Below are 26284 nucleotides of genomic sequence, written 5' to 3'. Positions count from 1 at the left end.
CGTGTTGTCACCTGACTTATTTAACATTTATGGTGAACATGTCATGAGGATGGCTTTAGAAGGATGGGCCGGTGGAGCAACAGCAGTTGGTAGGAAAATCTCCAATTTAAGATTTGCTACACTACACTTATAGCAGCGAATGAGCTAGAAATATTTGATCTCCTGTGAAGAGTTGAGTGCGAAAGCAATAAAGTTAGTCTAAAAATCAATAAAGCTAAGACAAAAATAATGGTGGTCGACAGATTCTACACTATTCAACTGACTAACATGTTACAAGAATACCAGATACTAAACACCTTTGTCTATCTCGGGTCTAGTATAACTAAAGATGGTAACTGTGATGCAGAAGTTCTGAGACGTAGTGGTATGGTAAAAAATGAGGTGAGTCGCCTAACTAAAGTGTGGAAAGACAGGTCTTTCTCTCAAAATATCAAGATGAGACTGGTGAATGCCCTTGTATTCTCAATATCTCTATGGGGAGCAGAGACTTGGACCCTTCGCGCATGCGAGCGCCATTCCTTTGGGCATTGATACCTTTGAGATGTGGTGCTTGAGAAGAATGCTGCGCATACCTTGGACAGCTCGTAGGGCAAATGTTTCCATTCTAAACCAACTCAAGATTAAAAAAAGCCACAATATGTCTGCAACGAATACTGCAATTCTTTGGCCACGCGGTTCGCAGAGGTAACGACAGTTTGGAGAGATTAATTGTTTCTGGAAACGTTCCGGGGAGAAGATCAAGAGGACGACCACCAAATAAATAATTCAGCTGGAAACTCATTCTGCGAAGCTCTTAGAGCAGCTGAAGGTAAAGACCAATGGAGAAACATTGTTAGAAATATTGAAAGAACTCACGATCCTCAGTAATGGGGAAACGACAAGAGAGAGAGAGAGAGAGAGAGAGAGAGAGAGAGAGAGAGAGAGAGAGAGAGAGAGAGAGAGGGAGATATATATATATATATATATATATATATATAGCCCCATGTTTTCTTAATATTCTGTTTTTTAACTCATTCGTTTATGTTGGATAATAAAAAAGTTAGGTATTTTAATAACTCACCATGTTCTTCATCAATACAGGGTGTTTTTAAATAAGTATGGAAAACTTTAAGAGGTAATTCTGCATAAAAAAAAGAATGTGTGTGTACTTTGTATGCACGTAAGAAGATATTCTTCTATTATATAATAGGTAATTTAAACGAAGTAAATATACTTAAAAGGTTATTTGTACTTATTTTGTTTAAAAATCAAACTAACTTTCTTGTCTACCACTTTCAAAAAAGAAGAATATCTTCAAAAATTATATAATAATATACTTACCATCATAAAATCTATAAAAAAAATAAAAAAATAATAACTTGCTTGGGGCTTGAACCCACTTCACGTCTACCGCGCCGTACGAAAGTTGACGCCATTTCAAACTGCATCAAACTCTCGTATACGTCATGTGGGAATATACACAAACTAAACGTTTACACCATAAATTTATATGAATTTAATAAAATTATTAGTTTGATTTTTGTCGAAATAAAATACAACAAAATATAGAGTACGAAAACGATATATGAGATGAAGATTTGTAGAAAGTTTGTTCGTAATCAGATTATGTAAATTAAAGCATTGCCTACTAATAAGTAACTACATTATTTTGTTTACATTTTCCAAATAGATAGGTATTGAAACTATTAGGTATTTCCAACTGAAACATTTAGAATTACGTACCTACGGCTTTTCAAAACTATTTAGAAAGTCACTATAATTATAAATTTGATTTTATTTCTGTCCACACATCAATAAAAACTAATATTATACAATATTTTTGTTTACCGATAACCTCCATATTGAACAATTATTGACAGATCATTTCAAAATTTCAACACCCAATCAGAGCCCGTATAACAACTAATACCATACTGTCGGTGTGCGCATGCGCGCAACTAATATCTTCAAAAATAATGAGAGTTTGCTTCATAAACGTATGTCACCAAATGTTTCGTTTTCGACATAAGGGGTGTTGAAATTTTTTTACAAACTGACGATTAATTTATTGCTCTAAAACCGGTTCAGATGTGCAAATGAAATTTGGTGGGTTTTAAGAGGCAGTTATGTCACATTTTTTGAAATACAAATAAGGATTTAATATTCCCCATTGGCGTGTACACGGGTAATATGACTCGCTAGTTGTATGTTGAAAAATTCGCAATAACTACCTCTTTAAATCCACCAAATTTCATTTGCATATCTCAACCGGTTTTAGAGCAATCAATAAATCGTCAGTTTGTAAGTAAAATTTCAACACCCCCTATCTCAGACACGAACGTTTATGAAGCAAACTGTCATTATTTTTTCATGCAGATTTACCCCTTACAGTTTTCCATACTTATTTAAAAACACCCTGTATTGATGGAAAACATGGCTAGTTGTTAAAGTCCATAACTTTTTTATTATCAACATAAGCGACTGAATTAAAAAACAGAATGTTAAAAAACATGGGGCTATAGTTGGGTTTTAATTTCAATATTTTATAATTGCTAGAATATTCTACAGTGTGATGCGAACTTTGAGAAAAGAATACAGTTTAATTGGTTGTTGGTACACCCGGTATACAATGAAAATTTACCTATCTAGCAACAATATTATTACAGCGATATTGTTAAAGAATAAGGCTATGTCATATTAAACAAATCACGTAAATCGGAAAAGAGGTTTAGGAAATTCGAGATACCAAAAATGACTCATTTTTAAGATGGTGGTGCGTTAAGTTCTTAGAGAAGTGTATATTAATATATATAAAATGTCTCTTTATTATATTTTTCTAAGGTTTGATCTTCTCTGGTACTTTGTCAAATGCCTTCTCGAATTCAATGATACATGAATACACTATCTAAATACATAAATTTTCCACACTATCTAAATACCTATATAAATATATAAAATTTCCCTACTATCTCTCCCGTTCTCCTATATTTGGTTTCCTATTGACTTTTGACGAGATAATCCGCTAATTTAATAAAATATTAAACGTGTGCACCTCCCAATTGTAACCGCAGATTTCCCTAAGGTTACACTACTGACCCAGACACACGACGATCGAAACTCAAATTGACAATGCGGGGGGAACGACCCCCAAATTGATCCCTCGGCCAAGTTTCATCATGAATATGATATGAATCCGGGGCAAATAAACCTGCCGAAGAAAACGTATTCACGTCTTCTCTGTTGGTTGTTGGCTATTCGAAAATCGCGAGAGAAACCGGCAAGGAATGAAATTTTTATATCTCACAGGGTAAAGGCTATAAAGTGGTTATTTGTATATAATTTAGAGGAGAGGTTATCTTTTGTTGCTGAAGGCTAACTAATCATAATATGATAATATGTAGTTATACATACTAATGAATATTAAACATGAAATTTTTCATAATTTGTTCTAACTTCCGCACTTTCTATGATATCATTTTTTTCACTTTTGAATTTCCTGCGTTTTATGATTATACAGGGTGGACCAAAAGTCGGGAAACGTCTACCTAATTATCTCTTAAATGAATAGTCCGAATTGTAAAAAAATACCGGGATATTTTTTTGCAATATGTATGGAGATTTAAAGCATAGGCGTGGCGAGTATTTTTAGTCTGGGTTTTAATTTATAATATATTTGTTAGAATAGTAATTTAGACATGAGTTACGTTTGTTTTTATATTGAATCATTGCGTGATCATAAGAAAAATATGGGTGGCCACGTATGAGCAATATTTTTACTACTTTTCGACTACTTTTCTATGGGGAGGGGGTCCACGGATTTTTACCAAATTATAGTATGTTATTGTATCTTAACAAAATAGCCTAAAGCTATTTTTTAGCCCTATAGGTGACACTTGGCCTGAAATATACCACTGAAAAGGGCCAAAATTGGCGCTTTTGCCATATATGTGAACAGCTATATCTCTGAGCCCAGTAGACCAATTTTAACATACAAGGCCTCATTTTTCTTGCTACAGTGTCAACTTTTTGATAAACTTGCAAAACCGCAAAAGCTACATTTTATTTTAAAGGTTAAGAAGAATGAGAAGAAACAAAATGTCCCGATTTTCAACCTAATTGCCAAAATTCAACTAAACAAGAGAAGAAACGTGGAAATCGGCAAATGAAAGGATTTTTAAAGGTACTTTTAAACGAGAATTTGTAAATTAAGATCCATATTATGGTACAGTGGTGTTAAAAATTCCTGTATCACCTAAGCGTCTTATAGTTTTTGAGGTTTAACACAAGTTTTTTGTATATTTTCGCTAATTCATTTTAAGTTTGTGCTTGTAATTAGCATTATCGGTATATTTACTAATGTTTTTTTAATTACTAGCTCAAAATTCTACAGAAAAGATTAAAATAATCTTATTGAAGGGATTTCCCCTGATCCGAGAAAATTATGAGGTGATTATTAAGTCGTTAAAGTGCTATTAAATTGAATCTTAATGACAAATTTGACACATATTTTGACTATATAAATACTGTAGTTACCCTAACACATTTATTCGCTCTTTGATTTTTGATAAAAAGATCAAAATGTCATCCCAGACCAAACAAACTAAATTATCGTTTTTTAACTAAATTTGCGTTAATCGAATTATCAGTAGTAATTGCACAAGAGCTCTAAAATTATTGAATTTTTCCCGAGTGACACTTCGACAGTTTTAATTTATTAGAAATTATGTCAAAGTGTCACGAGGGCAAAAATTCTATATTAATTTTAGAGATCGAGTGCAATTTGTTGCGATTATTTCATGAATAAAACTGTTCAACACCAAAATTTTATTGTTATTTATTTATGTAAGTACAAATTAGTACAATTAAACACACAGTTGTTATAATAATTAATTTGACGGTTGAAAGTCATCACTTTTATAATTTTTAAAACATTAATTGTCAATAATGTCACTGAATGTATTTTTTCGTAGAAACGAAGGGCATCTGACGTAATATAGTTGACGACGGGAAATTATCAAAAATTATCGATTTAATTTAGATTTATGTAGCTTTCTATTGGTCAGAATCTCCTATGAATGAACTAATCGCGCTAATTTCATTAAAACATGAACACAATAAGATCAATTTGAAATAAATTAGTAAATAATGTATAACTATTAGTTAATTTCATGTATTATAATATATTATAATGCCATATTACAAGGTATTTTACTTTCCCGCACGCCGTGCGGGAAAATTTACTTTCACGCACGCCGGAAAGTTGAATACCTTGTAATATGGCATTAAAATATATTATAATACATGCAGTACACCAATATTTAGATATTATTTACTAATTTATTTCAAATGTATCTTATTCTGTTCATTGTGTGATTATTTCATTCATAGGAGATTCTGACCAATAGAAAGCTACAGAAATAAAAATTAAAGTGATAATTTTTGATAATATCCCGTCGTCAAGTATATTACGTCACATGCCCTTTCTTTGTTACGAAAAAATACATTCAGTGATATTAATGACAATTAATGTTTTAAAAATTATAAAAGTGATGACTTTCAACCGTCAAATATTTATAACAACTGTGTGTTTAATTGTACTAATTTGTACTTACATAAATAAATTAAAATAAAATTTTGGTGTTGAACAGTTTTATTCATGAAATAATCGCAGCAAGTTGCACTCGATCTCTAAAATTATTATCGAATTTTTGCCCTCGTGATATTTTGACATAATTTCACTCTCCTTCGGGTCGTGAAATTAAGACTGTCAAAGTGTCACTCGAGAAAAATTCGATAATTTTAGAGCTCTTGTGCAATTACTACTGATAATTCTTTGAAATAGAATTATTTTGACATAATATTCAAAAGTCAAATGAATAGACAATAATAATGGTTTTGAATCGTTGTCATGGAAACCAATATCGTCGTCACGGTAAACAATTTCATTGAAAGTTTGGTTTTGACAACCTTGTCAAAGAACGTATTAATTTGTGTATTTTCACTCCTAAATAAAAATTGACATACCACTATTTTTTGTGGTTTTTTTCCAAACGTACGGCCCTAGAAAAAATATTGTTCCTAACTCATGCGGAAAGTGTCTTCCCCGCACTCGACTTCTTGCCCGAACTCCGCTATCGCGTCGTTCGGGTCAACGGCAGTCTTATGCGGGAAAGTATCATTTTCCGCACTAGTTAGGAAAGTAACTATTCATTGACGGTTTTCGGATTTTCCCATGTCAAGTTTTTTGACAATTAGTTGAAAATTAGAAAATGATGTACCTAAGTTTTCTTTTCGTTCTTCCCAACCTTTAAAATAAAACGTATCTTTTGAGGTTCTGCAAATTACTTCATCAAAACGCTCACCGGGCTAAGAGATATAGTTCATGAAATGTTGGTTAAAAAGAGATATTTTTAATCCTTTCCAGAAACATATCTCAGGTTCAGGGTGACCTTGGGGCTAAAAAAAAAAAGACAGCAGAGGGCTGTAGGCTATCTTTTTGAGGTACCAATAATATACTTAAATTTTGGTTAAACTCTGCGGACCCCCTCCCCTTCTACAAAAGTGGTTGAAAAGTAACAATATAGCTAATATTATGTGACTATCTATTTTTTTATGATCCGCGAATTTAATATAAAAACAAACGTAGCTAGTTTCAAAAATTTACTATTCTAACAAATATATTTTGAAATTAAAAACTCCAGCCTAATAAAAGTGGCCACGCCTATGCTTTTTAAGAATTGACTGTACCCCGTATATGATAGCTTATCCAATAAATTACGAAAGGAGGACATATCCATAAAAGTATTTAACAAGCGTTAGGAATATTTTGTCGTTTACACTGTATTACACACACCATAAATGCTCAACGTCTTGTTTATTTTCAGATACTTCCAGAAAGGCACGCCAGCGAAGATACAATGACGATAACGACAAAACACCATTACCCGGCCCCATTGAATGTAACAGCGAAGCCTGATAAAAACTAGGAATGTAAATAATCCTCATTTATCGTTTTATTCATCGTGCGGAACAATTTATGTAATGACCCAAGCATGATTCCGATCATAACCGCAGTCCTTCGATATGACCTTGGGTTACGACGCATTATATCTCCACAACGAACTAATACCCTTATATTTATCTATGGAATTGCGCTCTCTCGTTAAACCAACCCTGGCATGTGACCGATGGAGGATACGGAGGAAGCTTGTGGAGTCATGAGCAGCAGCAACTCTGATCTAATGGCTCCCGCCATAGTCTCACAAAAATACGATCCAAATGTAGATTACGTCATCAACGAATACATGGAGAGACTAGGCACTCGGTTGAATATCCTCGAAACAGAACTGAAGTATGCATGGAGAGCCTTAGATCTGTTATCTCAAGAATACGTTAAAATGTGGGAGAGGTTGGAAAAGTTAGAAGGTTTGCTGTACGAGCAACAAAGCGTTATATCACAGTTGCTAGATTTTTATACTTCTGGTGGAGCATCAGCTAGTCAAGTAGCTACAGCTTCATTAGAAGGGAAACTGGGCGAGCTAGAAGTGATACGAGAAATTTTAGGTAATGGTGCTGTCGAAGAAGGATTAGAGGAAGGTTTGGATGTAACGATGACCCACGATCAGCAGCAAAGCATTCAGGAGCTTGAGATGGATACAGGAATTGATGAATTGCACGTACCTGACGAGGCTTTTTACAAAAGCCTCAATCAAGCCTATAGGGAAGACTTAGTGGGTGATGATTCCAGTTATAGGATAAGTCAATTAGGTATGATTTGGGAAGAGAGGGAAGAAGGCAGTGAGAATGGGGAGAGAAAAGCTATAGATCCTTCGAGTCGATTGGAAGATAGGGAAGAGATCTATTCTGCCTTAGACTATAAAGATTACAGAGGAAACTCCCCTTGTGTTAGTGAACAAGACTTAGCTCAATTAACCAAAATAGATTCAATTGATCATTTAGCTATTGAAAAATTAGACGAACTGGATAGACTGAGTAACAAATTACATCAAGATTCAGTGAATATAAAACATCTGAGACGAAAATTAATGGAATCACCAATTTCCATTAATGAAATAGAAGAAGAACAAATAGATGTTAAAGAAGCCGCAGATTTATCAAATATAGATGAAACATTACAACAAATGTACCCGGAAGAACAGTGGAGTTTTTCAAGTGGAATTAAAGACAAAAGTGAATTCTTATTACTAGCAAAATCTGACCTACCCGGTCTTATATCCAACGTTTCATACTCCTCCAAGTCCAGCTCTAGATTCTCTTTGTCTGATGCAGATAAAGAAGTTGCTGAAACGTTAGGGGTAGAATCCAGGAGTCCAACATCACCACGTCGAAGACAAACAGAAATAAACACTTCAAGTGAACCCTTTACTACTGTAACTGGAAGACTGGCCTATAGTGCTGCTGTGCAGCATGCAGAAGAAGCTGAAGCTGCTGCTGCAGCAGCTATGGTGATACAAAATTCTAAGAATCCTTTTTACTGTATGAGTCCTGGCCTCAACGCGCTTCTACCAGCTACATATGAAACAGTATCTTCCTCAACGCCTAATGTATATAGTGTAAGATCTGAGAAAACTGCGTCACCTACACTATCTATATGCAGTATAAGAACAAGGCAGGATGGATACGTGGACCAACCTGGGCAGCAGGGTATTAGTAAAAGTCATAGTCCTCCACCTCCACCTGCACCTGATGCAACAGAAAACTTTTTAAGTATGAACAAGGCAGCTAGCGCCACGAACGTTTTTTTAGATGCTGCGGATGGACCGTCAATTAACCAAAATGAACGACTTAGTCCGAAACCTTCACATTCCCCTAAGTCTACTAAATCATCTCCAAGACGAAGCAAATCTCATTCTTTGGCAGCTGCGAAGTCTGATTCTGGTCTATCGTCAATGAGTGGCTGGTCCAGTCTTGAAAAATCTCCAGGATCTCCAAAAAACTCCAGAGCAAATTCCTATGCTGAAGGAAGGCATAGCAGTAGACTGGTTTCTCCTGTACACAGCCAGTATGGATCAGCACCAAGTAGCTCTAAACCGTTTACGGAATCTTCGTTAGATTCTAAATTATCAAACTCTTCAAATTTTTTACCAGGAGGCCATCATCTCTCTGCCTTCACTACAGTTAAATCGCCTTCAGGCCTTGAAACAGTGGAAGGTTATGGAAATTTTGTGCCAGCGCCTGCACCTGCGTCCGATATCAATGTTAGTCCAAACAAGAAGAAAGATAAATCGCCAGCTTCAACCAGCGAAGAAAGAGCTTCTGGTATTTCTATGTACAGGTACGATCAACCAGCGATATACTCAGTAGCTGGCAGTAACAGAGGAGATTCATATACCTCTGTTTACACCGGAAACACTGATTACAATTGCCAAATCAACTATCCCGACTTAATTGAGCCTTACGAAAACAACGAATTTTTCAGTTCACAAAAAAACTATTATCCTTCTCCATCATACATGCCTTATTCAGGTCCTAGTGGGAACGTCTCTAGATATAAGTCATCCACAGGTAGAGAGCCTGAAGATTTTTCCAACCATGAAGGTTATAAAACTGCTATGTACAGAACTATGTTTCCATCGGGTAATATAACCGATGCATTGTCATATTATCCGACATCTTCGAGAACTGACACTAATTATGGGGAGCAGGAAATTTGGATCACCTACGATCCTGATGATAGGCATGAAATGTCTGAAGCTGGTTATCCCCCAAACGTAGATAGAACTCGGCAATATGAAGGTCAACCACCTGCGTACGAAAATCAATCATCAGAGCAACAAAAACAGTGGAATCAGCGGCAGGAAATACCTTATCTAGACTTAGACCTTAGAAATAAAAATTTACCAGAATATGTAGTTCAAACGCAACATGGCCAGGTCCAGTATTATGATACTGGTGGGATTATAATGACGCAGTCAGGGTATATCACCATATCATCTGGTACTGATACCAGACCTCACACGACTGAAAGTACCAAAAAGGTAAAGAGATCAAATACTCTTAAATCGGCTATGAGTTCCGTTAGTCAATGGTTACCTAATCTAAATGTTACGAAGAGAAGTAGATCTCACTCGCTTCCTGGGATAAAAAGAGATACAATTAAAGTTAACTTAAATAAAAAGAAGAAGAAGAACAGTATCGTATCGACAGTTTCTGATATAATCCAAAAGGCTAAGCGACGAGGTAGTTTGTCACATCAGTACTCATCATCGTACTCAGATACTGAACATTCTGAGACAGAGTGGTCAACGGAAAAATCTAAATCTGTAGCATCAGAAGACGAAAGGAGCGAAGATAATACTAGCATCTTTTCAGAGAGCAACATAGACACTGATAGTGATTTTACGGCTAGCATAGACAACGGAAAGTCAAGAAAATTTAGTCAGCCCATTACAGATACATTTCCATTACAACCTTTATTTGAAACTGATACTCCAGGTAGTGATGATATGTCAGTACGAAATGCAGAAGCCGATAGTGAAGGAAATATTATAAGTAATAGTACCGTTCCATTTTTAACCCGAAAAAACTCCATACACTCAGAAAATGAAGACACCAGTGTTAAAGATTCCAAAATGGTGGTTGTGGTAGGATCAGGTGCATCCATGGAGTTTGCAGTGTCTAGAGCACTGGGAAAATACAGGCAAAGGCAATCGAATTCATTTTCTGAGGATCAAATATTTAACGAAGAAGACGAAATTATAATCGAAGAATTTACAGAAGAAAGAGACAATCAATCTGAATCAGCGCCTCAACTAGAAAAAGTTCTTTCAGAGCAAAAGTCTACAGATAGTCAGACAAGTTCTGATAATAACAAACCAACGATTATTGATAGAACTGAAGAGCCAGTCTCTGAAGATAGTCCTTCTACTATAAGTATTAAGTCACATACGAACCGTTTTTTACCCAAGCAGCAGCAGAGTCTAGAAATACCTGGAAGTAGAGACGACGATGATGTAAGAAGTACTCATTCGTGGAGAAGCACATCTAGAGTTTCTTCTAGAAGACAAAGCACTGAGGACAGTATTGACAGTGAAGATGAATGGTACTGTTACGAGCTAAGAAAACTAGAAGAAATGGAAAGGCAAAACCAGCTGGAAATTGAAATGGGTACTACTTTACATGAAGAACCTGAACCAAGCGATGAAGAGTTGGAACCTGGTGAAGAAGTCAAAGAAAGGATGAGTTTTGTTTTAAGAGAACTAAGAATGAAAGCAAAAATAGTAGAGGGTGTGCTAGATGAAAAAGAAAATAATCTACTGACGGTACACTCTCGTAAGAAAAAGGATAAAGACGAAAAACGATCGTCATTTCAGCTAGACAATGCTGCTTCGTTATTCGAGAAAATAAAAAACTATCACCATGATGAAGAAGAAGAGGGGTTTTTAGATAAGAAATTTGACCGTTTAGAAGTACACAGCCCACATGAAAAAGAAGAGCATCTTTCATCCGGTGCTACTTCCGGTCCAGATAGTCCTCACAGTACCGACGAATACGACGAAGCTGAAATGGCCATAAACGATGAGTTCGCTCTATGTCACGTCAATAAAGAAAAGCAAGAGGAAGAAAACAAAAAACTAGAATTAAACGTTACCATAAACGAGACGACGGAACAGAAGGTAGTGCCTACAATTACATTGGAGTCTTCAACGCCGGCGAAAGAGGATAAAGAGGACAAAGAAGAGAAGGAGGAGAAAGAGGACAAGGAAGGGGTTCAGATGGGGAGTAGGTGGAAGCTGCTGAAGACGCTGAAAGAAAAGAAGGCCGAGGAGAAGAGTAATCAGAGCAAATCACCAGCGCAACCTACTGTCGAAACTAATGTAAGTACAAAAATACATATCATTGGTATTTGTAGTTTAGAAACGTTTGAGATACCTTTTGATACTTTAACTTTTTGATGTCTCAAATATTTTTGAATACAGCTATTAAGAGAAAATTGTGAGACATATTTGATATTTTTTTATACTTAAACAAAATTCACTAACAGGTGATGTAAAATTAAGAATATTTGGCAAAAAAACATCTTATCTTATGTTCTTTAGGTTTTGACCGCTTGGTCCGATATTGTTCTTTGGCATAAAGCGTCAAAACAACAGGTCCGGATTAAATAAATATTTTAATCACAATATACATAGTTGAAAAGTATTTATTTTCAACGAAAACTTTTCGTTTATAAATTTGCAAAAGTCTGTGTGTTATTGCGTCGCCGCTCCTGCAATACTTAGAGCAGATGTATCGATGGATTCTTATGTAGTTTTGTCTTCTGAATCCAAATCTGAAAACGGCATTTCGATATCTCAAACCGTCTTCGAGATAATCGACCTCAAAATCTAAAATGTGACGTCACAATCCGGTTATCTCCTATCAGGCACTAAACGTCAGCTGAAATCTTTGATTAGGAAGTAGGCTACTTTTTTAATCTGAATTTGTTAAGCAAAGCAAATGTTATTATTTATATTTGAGTTTGACACTTCGTTAATGTCAAACTAAATTTTAAATTATTTAGCTATTAATAAAATATAAATGACATTTTATAGTGAATTTAATTATTATAATAATATGTGTAATAAATGTATAAAAATACAATTTGAGTATATTTTGAAAGCAATAATACATATTATACTATATTAATAATGAATCAGTACAAACGATTATATTTAAATTTGGTAAATTCTCCACTTGACCAGCGACCAGCGCACACAACTCAAAACACAAGTACGCAAATACGGTTGCGTGAAGCGTGGCGCAAAGCCGTGTAATTTACGAGACTCGCTAGGTCTGTAGATCCAAGTAAAGTTCATCAGTAAAAAGTATCTTTATCATGTAGGTATGTATTATTTATTTTACAATATTGGAAAATTGTTATTTAAAATGTAGTTTGGAATAAAAAAGTATGTTCTGATAATATGAAATTACATCCTTCTAATAAAAAAAAAATTTGACGAATTTTCTCAAATTATGGATACCAACATCATTTTCATTTATAACTCTTGTATTTTTAATTTGACGAAGAAAAGTTATTCTTCATAAAAATCTCTTCTTGGTCTAAGATTTATGATGCAACCATCATGAATCAAATTTTATTAATTTTATACGAGGTAGGTATGTAAAAAAATATGAATTTCGAGTAAAGTATCTTTATAGTTCACAACATTTAAATTAGAATGATGTACTTGCACATTAAAACATAATTTTTAATTCTAAACAGTTTTTCGTAATAGCAATTTTCTATATTATGAATTTAAATAGGTATATAAACAAAGTTTTCGTTATGATAATGCTCGCAATTTCAGCTTGTTTGTTCTAAGATCAAAGATTTATATGTATTATATTTTATAATTTTGGATATTTTACAGGGTGTCCAGAAACTCTACCGACAAACGAAGACCGGAGATTCTACAGATAATTTTAAGACAATTTAACCCAATTCACTTAGTCCTAAAACGCTTCCTATGGGAGCTAGAGCTATTTGAAGATGGCGTCTGGTAATTAGTTTTTCTTAAGGCTAAGGCCACACGGGCGATAATTTACGGCGCCGTAAGAGCAGTAAACCCATTGGTTCACTAACTCCTCCACCAATTGTAGTTGAAATAGGAGTTAGTTAACCAATGCCTCGTCAGGTTTACTGCTCTTACGGCGCCGTAAATTATCGCCTGTATGGCCTTAGCCTAATACCTCCGGAACGCTTCTATTTAGAAAAACAAAAATTGGTATGCGTGTTTATCTTTCAGAGATAAATCGATTCCATCTATTGCGAATTTATAGTACCGGTCATAATGTGAGGTATTCTTGTACTAAAAGGTACTCTTGTTTTAAGTCGATAGGATACACTGTTTTCTAGAAAAATCAATTTGAAAATTTTTCGTTTTTTAAATTTCAAAAAAAAAAACTCTTTAGAAAAACGAAAACTTGTATGTTTAATTATATTCCAGAGATGAATCGATTTCATTAATTGCGAATTTCTAGTATCAGTCATATGCGTCGGTTTTGGAAAGGTCAACGGTTATTTCATCGCATAACTATTTTGTCTTTAATTTTTAAGCATTTTTGACATTAGATTATTAAATTATGAGGTATTCTAGTAGTAAAAGTTACTCTTGCTTTAAGTTGGTAAAATACACCGTTTTCTTTTGAAAAATTTTTTCAATTTTTTATTTTAAAATTCAAGACACGAAAAATTTTCAAATCAATTTTTCTAGAAAACGGTGTGTCCTACCGACTTAAATCAAGAGTACCGTTTAGTACTAGCATACCTCACAATTTAATAATCCAAAGCGAAAAATGCTTAGAATTTAAAGACAAAAAAGTTATGCGATAAAATAACGGTTATCCTATCCAAAAACGGACGCCTATTACCGGTACTATAAATTCGCAATGGATGGAATCATTTAACTCTGAAAGATAAACACGCATACCAATTTTGGTTTTTCTAAATAGAAGCGTTCCGGAGGTATTTAAGAAAAACTAATTACCAGACACCATCTTCAAATAGCTCTAGCTCTTTTAGGAAGCGTTTTCGGACTAAGTGAATTGGGTTAAATTATCTTAAAATTATCCTAAGAATATCCTGTCTTCGTTTGTCGGTAGAGTTTCTGGACACCCTGTAGGTATATTTTGTATATACTGGGTGTCCACTTATATTTTCCCCCATTTTAACTGCCTATAACTTCTAAACGGCTCAAGATAGAAATATGCGGTTTTCGCCGAAATGTTTTATTTTAGCAAAAGTTTTGTCTGAATGGATTGAATTTTTTATATCGCTTTCAAATACGAAAAGAAAAATGGCGGATTTTTGAAAAAAAAATGGAACATACAGTATATTTTTTTGTAAATTGAAAGAAAGGTCATTAATCTATCCTACGATATAAAGTTTTTCAAAATCCGTTGTCAAATCACTGAGTAATTAATTTTTAAAATGAGAGGTGCAACGTAGATGTCACATATTATACCTAAATAACATAATTAAGCAAATTGATATTATGTTATGTGATTTCCACATTGCACCTCTCATTTTAAAACTTAATTACTCAGTCATTTGACAACCGATTTTAAAAAAATTTATATCTTTGGATAGGTAAATGACCGTTTTTCCAAGTTTTTAGGTAAATGACCATTTTTTATATCGCTTTTAAATAAAAAATGGCGGATTTTAAAGAAAAAACGTTGTTGAATTTTTTTTTTCTTAAAACAGTCATTTAGCTATCCAACGATATAAAAAATTTTAAAATCGGTTGTCAAATGACTGAAAAAATAATTTTTAAAATGAGAGATGCAATGTGGAAATCACATAACATAGTATCATTTTGCTTAGTTATGTTATTTAGGTATGTGATATCCACGTTGCACCGCTCAGTGTAAAAATTAATTACTCAGTGATTTGACAACCGATTTTGAAAAACTTTATATCGCTGGATAGGTGAATGACCTTTCTTTCAATTTACAAAATAATATACTGGGTATTCCATTAAAAAAAGTCAACAACGTTTTTTTCAAAAATCCGCCATTTTTCCTTTCGTATTTGAAAGCGATATAAAAAATTCAGTCCATTCAGACAAAACTTTTACTAAAATAAAACATTTCAGCGAAAACCGCATATTTCTATTTTGAGCCGTTTAGAAGTTATAGGCAGTTAAAATGGGGGAAAATATAAGTGGACACCCGGTATTTTACATTCATTTTTTATTTTTACTTGACAACGTTGGTATGTACGGATACGGGAAAACCAAACCTTCATTAGTTTTAAAGGATATAATGTATATAGATATACATAAGATCCAGGAATATAACAGGGTTGGTATTGCTATAATAATGAAACACACCAGCAGACACCATTAAGAAATACGCTACAAAACATAATGTTTCAAGCTACCTACTCCAATAAGTGTTAAAACATATTCTTTTGATCTTATCGTTACTGCTGGCAACTCTCAAAATATAGCCTCAAAAAAGATTTTGAGTTTGAAGAGACCTGGCAAAAGCTGATTTTAATGCCAAGCACGCCCATTGTGGTTCTGGGTTAATCACAACCAAGGGCAAGAAACCCTTGCAGGCAGTTAAGCAATTTTTATACTGGCCTACTGATCCTATCAAAATTCCAGACCTGATGGATTTCTTTATAATTAGAAATATTTACAAATTGAGTTAGCTATTTAAAAATTGAGAAATCATGGTACATAAACTCCGACCATTCTCCCATTTTCTTAAAGTAAGTGATACTGTTATTCAAGATCAGCCACCTCCTAAATTGACTAATAGACCAAAAGATTGGAAGAGTTTTCAGCTTCACTTAGAAAAACCAAATCAATTTGAAAGTTTTATTAAAAAATAAACATGAGTTTGAAGAAGAAACGAAATCTTTTGTTAAACAAATTCAGCAAGTTGCTTGGAATAACTCATTAGAACTAATCCATAGACTTAAAGGTAAAAATTACGCCAAAGAAATTAGAAAAGTTATCCCGGAGAAAAAAAAACTTGGAAGCATCTGGTAGTGCTAGCGCTCGATCTGATAAATCTAATCTTTAAAGAACTGCTTGCAAAAGCAATAGCAAAGCTGACATATTTTACAAAGGGTTTGTTAAGATTCCCAAGATATGAAAAGTAGCAGAGGCCATAGTAATCTTTAAATCTGGAAAGCAACCAATTGCAGAATCATCGTACAGTTTGATTTCCTTACTACCTGAAATTTCTAAGCTATACGAGAAGCTATTGCTGAATACTATCATAGACGTTAAGGCTCTAATTCTATCACACTAATTTAGGCTTCGAGAAAGTCATTTAACTATCGACCAAGTCCGTAGAATAACGGATATAATAGAGAAGTCGCTAGAAGAAAAAAAGTTTGCTTTCTTTGTTGTCTTTTGTTTTTGTCCTTTTGTCTCTGTTTTGTCCGTTTGTGGACAAATGAATACACAGAGTTATTGGAATCGTACATTTCAGATTGGGTTTTTTGGGTTAACTAAGAAGAAGCCGAACTGGAAACATAAGGCAGTAAATATGTAAAACTAAAAAATAATAATCCATTAAGCCTTGAGCGAACTATAGTCCAGGAACCGTAGCTTTACCTCGCAATTTTTACAGAATGGATAGATTTGCTTGAAAATTTGAGAATAAGTAATGGATAGTCCAAGGATCAAAATATATGTGATGCCGAAAGGCGCTTTTACCATGGGGGTGGTTACCACCCCATCTCGAGGGTGGAAATTTTTTATTATATTTTGACTGCAAAAGTTGATCAAAACATTAATTCTAAGCAAGCCATGTTTTATACATATTTTTGATAAAATTAACAGTTTTCGATTTATTCGCTAACGAAAGTGTTAGGTTTGTATAGAAAAAATCAATGTTTTTCGATATACATACTCATTTACGATTCACTCAATTTTTGCCGTAGAAAAACTTTTTTCAAACCAAATTCTTGGAACTTACATAACCTACAATTTTATATTAAAATGGCAAAGAAAATGGCATTTTTTACCAAACCACAAAAAATTCGTTATTCGCTTTTAACTCCAGTTTTTTAAAAGCTAATCATTCTAAGGCAGTCAAACCTCTAGAATCTATTATTAATACATAAATAAATAAGAACGAATAAGGCCAATGACTAAAAACACCGCTAATTTACATTATTATGCTTCCAATTAGATTTCTCCTCTTTTTTTCAAAAAAAGTATTGATTTTTTAACCGTAACTTTTTAATTTTTAATCTTAGAAAAATTTTTAATCAATAGTTTTGTAGGTTTTTACTAGATCTATAAGCTTATCAATATTAAATCTTTTTAAAATCCTCAGTCGCAAAAAGAGGTGACTTTGAAAGGGTTGGTAAAGGTGGTTTTTGCATGTAATTACACGTTTTAATTGTCAATAGATCACTCATTTTTCACCGCAAAAAAAATTGTTGCAAACCATATTCTTGGGAATTAAATAAGCTACAATTTCATATTTAAATATTTTTTCATATCTCTGATGCTAATCTTGCTATTCTCAAGAAAAAGCTATTTTTTTCCGAACTACAAAAATTCGTTATTCGCTTTTAAATCAATTTTTTTAAAAACATTATTCTAAGCTTGTCAAACTTCTATAACCTGTTAATAATGCATAAATAAAAAAGACCAAATAAGGTTATTGACTAATTTTAATGAGGGTGGTGATTAGGGGGTTGCTTCCGATCACTTTTTTGCTGAAAAAAATGGGGACTGACATTCTTTTCATTATAAGTCACTTAATTTTTGAGCTATAGACTTTTTTATTTCTGAAGATAAATATTTTTAAGTACTTTAAATTAGTTTGAACAAGTTGTCTTCGAAAAAAGCATAGTTTTCCCGTGTTTTCACTTTGAAACTACAATATTTAGCATTTGACGAAGAAGAAGCAACATATAATAAAGTATAGCTCGATTACTATTGACCTTAACGAAAATTAAAAAAACGGTTTTGTTTATTTTTTCAAAAGGTACATTTTTTTTAGGCAAAGTTGTTTTAATAAAACGAAAACTTTTGGAGTTATTAGCAGAAAATTTATTAAAAACATTGATTTTTTCGATATAAAACTTTCGATAACACTTTCGATAGCGAATAAATCATAAACTATCAATTTTATCACAAAATGTATGAAACGTTTTTTGTTTAAAATGAACGGTTTTACCAATTTTTGCGATTAAAATATAATAAAAAATTTTAGTAAAAGCGCCTTTCAGCATGATATAGATTTTGATGCCTCAATTTTGACTATCCACTACTTATTCTCAAATTTTCAAGCAAATCGATCGATTCTGTTAAAATTGCCAGGTTTTGTTCTATTTTAAACTTCATTACTTGGACTACTAGTCATATATTGTTAATTTGTCTCTGTTTCCATTAAAACAAGCGTTCTCCAACTAGGCAAACTCCATCAAAAAGTATTGTCTGAAGAAGTAACTTTTGATGAAAAAGGAAAATCCACAATGCTTGTATATCATAGATAAAAACTTTTCTCTAATATTTATGTAGATAGAAAAATCTTTACCGCACGACAATAAGTTCTGATCTCAATAAATCTTCATCAATACGAACCCGGCAAGACATGAATATCTCATAAGAGTCAATATCATCTGTACATCGGTAGACGCGGGTTGGAGGCCTCAACAATAAGGTCTAAAATCTGAAAGTTTCGTATATCCAGCATTTCGAGATCAGAGGGATCATTTATCATTAGAGTTGCAACGACTTATAAGACAAACTAAACCTTAATACTTATAAGACAAACCTTATAGTTGTCAGCAAAACTAATTTTCAACCAATGAACATTAGAGTGCACGGAATAAAGTTAGAAAGAGTCCACAATATTACCTATTTGGGCGCCAATGTTAACGATAACTGGGATATAAAAAAAATAAGAATACGCATTGTAAAAGATATGCAGTTTATATAAACTAGAGAATATTCTTATTTATAGAGATATTACATTAAACCTTAAAATCAGATTAATAGTCTGCTACATATTCTTCACATTGCTGTATGGCACGGAGAGCTGGACCCTTAAAGAGAGACTAATAAAAAAAATGGAGGCCTTTGAGATGTGGATCTATCGACGAATACTGCGAATAAGTTAATGATTAATCGAATAAGGAATGACATCTGACATCGAATGAAAAAGAACACAGAAATAACAAAAAAAAATTGAAAGTTACAATATCTCGGTCAAGGAATGAGACATTCAGAGAGGTATACCTTTTCACACCTTATAATACAGGGTAAGATCGCCGGAAGAAAGGGCCCAGGCTGAAAAAGAACATCCTGGCTACGAAATGTCCGAGAGCGGTATCAACAGACCACCGCTAATCTATTTAGAGCTGCTGTAAACAAAGTTATTATTGTACATAGGATTGCCAATGTTCTATAATAGGACAGGGTACTGAAAGAAGTAGTAAGGGGATTGAATTTTTGAAATAAATTTCTCGATTAATTCTAATAATGATGTTTCTCTATTTCAACATTCTGTATTGTAACGTTGGTTTCAAATCTAGTTCTATGTTCTCCATGGCTTAAGATTTGTGGAAACCGGAGAGCTATTATCTATTGGGATGGTAGAAAAGTGTCTACCAACTACCCATGATACAGAAGAGTCCTTATACCGTTAACGGTGAAGATATGTGAAGAGTTCTTGTACAGTACGTTATAGTACAGCACCGTTGTAAGTAGTCTTCTGCAATAAAAACTGTGAAGAAAAATGACAGACTAAAAAAGAATAATTTATTAATCCACGAACAAACTAGTGCTATAATGCTAATTTGTTTTTGTCACTATTAAGAAAAACTTAAGAAAGACCCCATCAAAAAGCATTATTTCCTGAAGCAGTAACTTCTAATGGAAAATCTACAAAATGAAAAATGAAAACCAACAATGCTTGTATTGTATATCATAGATAAAAACTTTTCTCTAATATTTATGTAGATAGAAAAGTCTTTACCGCACGACAATAACTTCTGATCTCAATAAATCTTCATCAATACGAACCCGGCAAGACATGAATATCTCATAAGCGTCAATATCATCTGTACATCGGTAGACGCGGGTTGGAGGCCTCAACAATAAGGTCTAAAATCTGAAAGTTTCGTATATTCAGCATTTCGAGATCCGAGGGATCATTTATCATTCGGTTTGTTAAATTACACAGAGGTTACTACTAGCGTGTCGCTTCGATGCATCTGCGAGGAACAAATAGTGAGAGTTTGTAGTTTCTGCCGAGGATTCGGTATTAAGTTTTACAATTAAAACTTCTGTGACTACAACTGAAAGAAATTAGTCTGTAGATTGATAAATGAATTCAATAAATATAAAGTAAGTGAATTGAAATTTGAATTAGGATATTTTAAATATAGTCCAGGGCGGATCTGTTTTGAGATGGACGTTGAGAGGTGACTCATATTTTTTGCAGAAATTGCTTGGAATTAACATATAATAATAACTGAGTTATCCTCCCACTCAAAAAGATCCGAAACATTGTTTAAATAATAAAAATGTCAAAAAATGAAGGAAAAATTCGATTTTTTTCTTTGTTTTCTGATTATAACTTTAAAAGTATCTACTTCAGAGAACAGTTGTACTGACATAAAAGTTGCGTAATTAAATTTCCTACAATATAGGATTGGTTTAAAATTTTAAAAGTTGTCACCCTTATTGCAAAATAATAATAATTGCGAAAAACCATAAAATAAACAAATATTCGCATTTTACTGTTTTCAACCATTCATGCTACACTTAGAACCTTCATATTTTACCCAAAAAAACTTTATGACATAATAAAACAATACTGTAAATTTAATTAAGATTGGTTCAAAAGATTTTGCAAAATAAATTTTGAAATCCAGGTTTCGCAAAAAAAATCATTTTTTCAAAATGTTGCAGGACTGAAAATAAAGCAAATAGCAAGTTGACTTTTTTTACATATAGAAGAATACTGTATCTTTCTTTTGCAATTTGTAAAATTAAAATCGGTTAACTACTACAGCGTCAGGAATTTTTTAAATTAACAATAATTTTTAGCGCTACGCGCATGACAGCGGTGTTCAATTCACACAAGTTGATTTCCACCAAAATTTCTTTAAATCTTTATATAATATATTATTTTCTAACTCAATATTTTGTTGTATTTTAATATTTTAATTCCACAAAAACCAAACTAATTTGATTATTGTTTGTGAAAAATTGTTTAAACAATTGCATATGTTTAAAAATAATAAACATTTATTCTCTAAGTTAAAATATATGAACAAAGAAAGTTTTTGCTTAAAAAAGTGTAATTCCAAAGGAGAAAGTATGTGTTTTTATTTTGCAATAAACAAATTCATTGATTTATATCGAAATGTACTAAAAATTAAAATTTATCAATCATTATCAAAGGTCATTGGAATGCCCAATCAAAGCAAACGTATTCGCTGTCCTGCGAGTAGCACCAAAAATTATTGTTTATTTAAAAAATTCCTGACACTGTAGTAGTTAACCGATTTTAATTTTGAAAATTGAAAATGGAACGTACATTATTATTCTATATACAGTGATGAGCTCACTAATAACCGGCAAAATAACGCAAAAGATGGAAAACATATCAAGTTGTGAGACAAAATGGATGAAACTAGTAGAGGTGTTAAATTTAGCGATATTAACTTAAAAATTGGTATTATATTGATTGTTTCCCATCTTTAGACGTATCGAATGAGTTTTAGAAATGCCACTGTCACAGTTGACATACTCCTTTGATACGTCGAAAGGTGGGAAACAATCAATACAATGTCAATGTGTATGTTACTATCGCTAATTTTAACACCTCTACTAGATTTATTTCTTTTTATCTCACAATTTAATATGTTTTCCGTCTTTTGCTCTATTTTGCCGGTTACTGCGCGCTCATCACTGTATAAAAAAAATTCAACTTTGTGTCTGCTTTATTTTCAGTCCTGCATCATTTTAAAAAAATGAATTTTTTTTGCGAAAGCTGGATTGCAAAATTTATTTTGCAAAATCTATTGAACCGATCTTAATGAAATTTACAGTATTGTTTTACTGTATCATAAAGTTTTTCTGGGTAAAACATGAAGGTCCTAAGTGAAGCATAAATTGTTGAAAAACGTAAAATGCGAATACTTGTTTTTTATGTTTTTTTTCGAAATATTTGCTTTTTGTAACAAGGGTGACAATTTTTAAAATTTTTAACTAATCGTAGATTGTAGGAAATTTTATTACGCAATTTTTACGTCAATGCAACTTTTCTCGGAAATGAATACTTTTAAAGTTATAATCAAAAAACCAAGAAAAAAATCGAATTTTTCCTTCATTTTTTGATATTTTGATTATTTAAACAATGTTCCGGACCTTTTTGAGTGGGAGGATAGCTCAAATATTATTATATGAGTTATTTCCAAGCATTTTCTGCAAAAAAATATGAATCACCTCTCAACATCCAAATGTACTAATATTTTTACAGATGCGCCCTGGTCTAATATAAAATATTTCTTTTAAAATATCTTATTTTAATTTCCGCTTTGCAGCATGTAATAAAGTTCGACGTGTAATCTGAGGCCCCTATCAAAGGGTAAGATGTTTTTGATACCTTTCGTATTTCTCTACACCTTTATCTCTTGTTTTCTGCGCCTATTACTTTATTCTTTTCTTTTATAATTAGGGTTTAAATGTGGTCATAAGTCAATTTATACTTAATTTAAAAGTCAATCCAAAATAAATTCAAACGTTAATCACGTTGACATCAAGTTTGCATCACGATGAATCTGCGAGGAATAAATAGTGGGAGTTTGTAGTGTATGCCGAGGATTATGTATTTACAATTAAAACTTTTCGAAAGAAGTTCCGTTGTACACATCAAAATTAACGCACCCCCTTAAAATTGGGACATTTTTGATGATTCATATTTCCTAAACCTGTTGTCCGATTTGAGTGATTTCTTTAGTATAATATAGTTTGTTCTTCAATAATATCGACGTAATATTAATGATAAAGATGTAAATGTCACTGTATACCTACCGTGTGTAACAATGATAGTGTGTTTTTTACTCAAAGTTTGGAACACCCTGTGGAATATTCTAGCGTATATAAAATATTGAAATTAAAACATAACTGTAGCCAAAGCCTTTCTTAACATTTTGCTTCTTGATTCATTTGCTTAAGTGGGATAATAAAAAATTAGGTACTTTAACCACTAGCAATGTTATTTATCAATACAAGGTGTTTCTAAATAAGTGCGAAAAACTTTAAGGGGTAAATCTGCATGAAAAAATAATGACCGTTTGCTTTATAAATATATGTCCGCAAATGCTTTGTTTCCGAGATACGGGATGTTGAATGTTTCCTTACAAACTGACGATTTATTTATTGCTCTAAAACCGGTTGAGATATGCAAATGAAATTTGGTAGTTTTTTAAGAGGCAGTTATTGCGCATTTTTGACATACAACCAATAATTTTATATTTACCATTGGCGTGCATACGGGATGTATCTAAAATGTTTATACCCGTATACACGCCAATGGTGAATATAAAATTCTTAATTGTATGTCAAAAAATGCGCAATAACTACCTCTTAAAAACTGCCAAATTTCATATGCACATCTCAACCAGTTTTAGAGCAATAAATAAATCGTCAGTTTGTAAGAAAAAATTCAACATCCCGTATCTCGGAAACAAAGCGTTTGCGGACATATATTTATAAAGCAAATGGTCATTATTTTTTCATGCAGATTTACCCTTTAACGTTTGTCGCACTTATTTAGAAACACCCTGTATTGATGAATAACATTGCTAGATGTTAAAATACCTAACTTTTTTATTATCCAACATAAGCGAATGGGTCAAAAAGCAGAATGTTAAGAAAGCCAAAGGCTACAGTTAAATTTTAATTTCAATATTTTATATACGCTAGAATTTTCCACAGGGCGTTCCAATCTTTGAGGAAAAAACACACTATCATTGTTACACCCGGTATACAATGGCACTTACCTCTTTAGCAATATTATTATTACAACAGTATTCTTGAAAAACAAAGCTATAATAAACTAAAAAAATCACTCAAATCGGACAACAGATTTAGGAAATACAACACATCAAATTAGTCCCATTTTTAAGGTGGTGCTTTAATTTTTATGCATTGTGTAGATTGATAAATGAATCTAATACGTATAGTGGAGTCACTGAAGGTGGATATGAGCTATTACCTCCGATTTGGTTGAACCTCCATCGATTTGCATGAAAATTGGTGAGTGGTTAGAGGATATCTCAAGGAATAAAGGTGACATGGTGCCAACTTGCGCTTTTACCCTGGGGGTGGATACCACCCCTTCTCGTGGGTGAAAATTATTTTATTAAAAATAACCCCATAATTCGATAGAGGGACAAATTTCAAGCAAATTTTCTTATATAAAGTTATTAAAATAAATCAAAACTTTTTAAGTTATTAAAGATCAAAAATTTTAATTTTTCTTGAGAAACATGCATGTTTTTAACCAATTTTTCATCAATAACTCAAAAAGTGTAAGTTTTTACAAAAAAGTTATGATTATTAAAATTGAAGCTAATAAAAAATGAAATAAACCTCTTACTGGAAAAACCTGTTATTGTTAACTAATAGAGAGTTATAGGTAATTGAATGTGTATTTTTTTCGGCGAGTAAAAACTCTTAAGCATTTAAGCTGAAATAACGGGACATTGATGCATTTTATAACATAAACTTTTTAAACATTTGTCACAGTACTTAAAAATATCTATCAAATGAGCCCCCGAACATGTTGATAGCGTTAAAATTTATTCTCAAAGTTTTTTCAAAATTTATCTTTTAAAAATTGTTCAAAAAATGTTATTGTTTTTTTTTAATAACTCCGTTAGTGTTTACGATATCAGGTTTATCTAAAAAGTATTTGAAAGATAATTCCAAGTGCTATATAATCACGTTAAACCTAATCTTTTAAAACTCTTACTTTTTTAAAAATAAAAGGTTAAATGGCCCCGGTTGCATGGTTCCCACAGCAAAATTTAAGATTTAAACGTTTCTATCTCGGTTATTCTTTACCCTATACAAATAGTAAAACAGGTGAAATATTTGTCACAGAAAAAACTAAAATTTTGTTATATATAATTTTTTACGTTTATTGAGTATTTTTGGAGTATTATCAAAAGAATATGAGAATTAAAATAATTTTAAAAATTATGATTTTTTTAAATTATACCTTCTTTTCAAAAATTTGCGTTCTAAACCGGTGGAAAATATAGAAAACATTACTTATGCTAATATAAAGTAGTTCTTCTAAGGATTACTATAAATTTTAATTTTTGTGGAAATGGCGTACGTTTTGTTTTTCACTTTTTCCTAAAAAATTCGAAACGGTTATTTTCATTACAACTTACTTAATTTTCACGCTATTACCTTGTTCTGAAGTTCATTTGATAGGTACTCCGAAGTACTTTGACAAATGTTTAGCAGGAATATTTTATACATTGCATCGTTTTCCCGTTATTTAAGCTTGAATACTTAGATTTGAGTACTCGTCGAAAAAAATACACATTCAATTGCCAATAACTTACTTTGAACCAACATTAGTTTAGTTTTTTATGAGAGGAGTGTATTAAATTTTTTATATCTTCAATTTCGGTAATAACAAGTTTTTTGTAAAAGCTTATAGTTTTTGATTTATACGTGAAAAACAGATTTAAAACATGCATTTTTCTTACGAAAAAATAAAAATTTTGGCCTTTAATAACAATAACTCAAAAAGTGTTGATTTATTTTAATAACTTTATATAACAAATTTT

At 32.5% G+C, this 26284-nt stretch overlaps 1 protein-coding gene across 1 annotated transcript in view; it reads left to right on the top strand.

Moving 5' to 3' along the window:
- The first annotated feature begins 6887 nt into the window (after positions 1–6887).
- LOC114332289 (protein unc-13 homolog C) overlaps positions 6888–26284 on the top strand; it is a 354800-nt gene continuing 335403 nt past the window's right edge. The window contains exon 1 of the mRNA XM_050653285.1: positions 6888–11794. Coding sequence (XP_050509242.1) covers positions 7167–11794 — 4628 coding nt within the window. The 5' untranslated portion in view covers positions 6888–7166. The remainder of the gene's footprint in view (positions 11795–26284) is intronic.

The sequence above is a fragment of the Diabrotica virgifera genome, chromosome 6 (assembly GCF_917563875.1).
Source record: "Diabrotica virgifera virgifera chromosome 6, PGI_DIABVI_V3a".
NCBI classification, from domain to species: Eukaryota; Metazoa; Arthropoda; class Insecta; order Coleoptera; family Chrysomelidae; genus Diabrotica; species Diabrotica virgifera.
The sequence above is the reverse complement of the archived record's forward strand: the minus strand, read 5'-3'. Positions and strand labels throughout refer to the sequence as shown.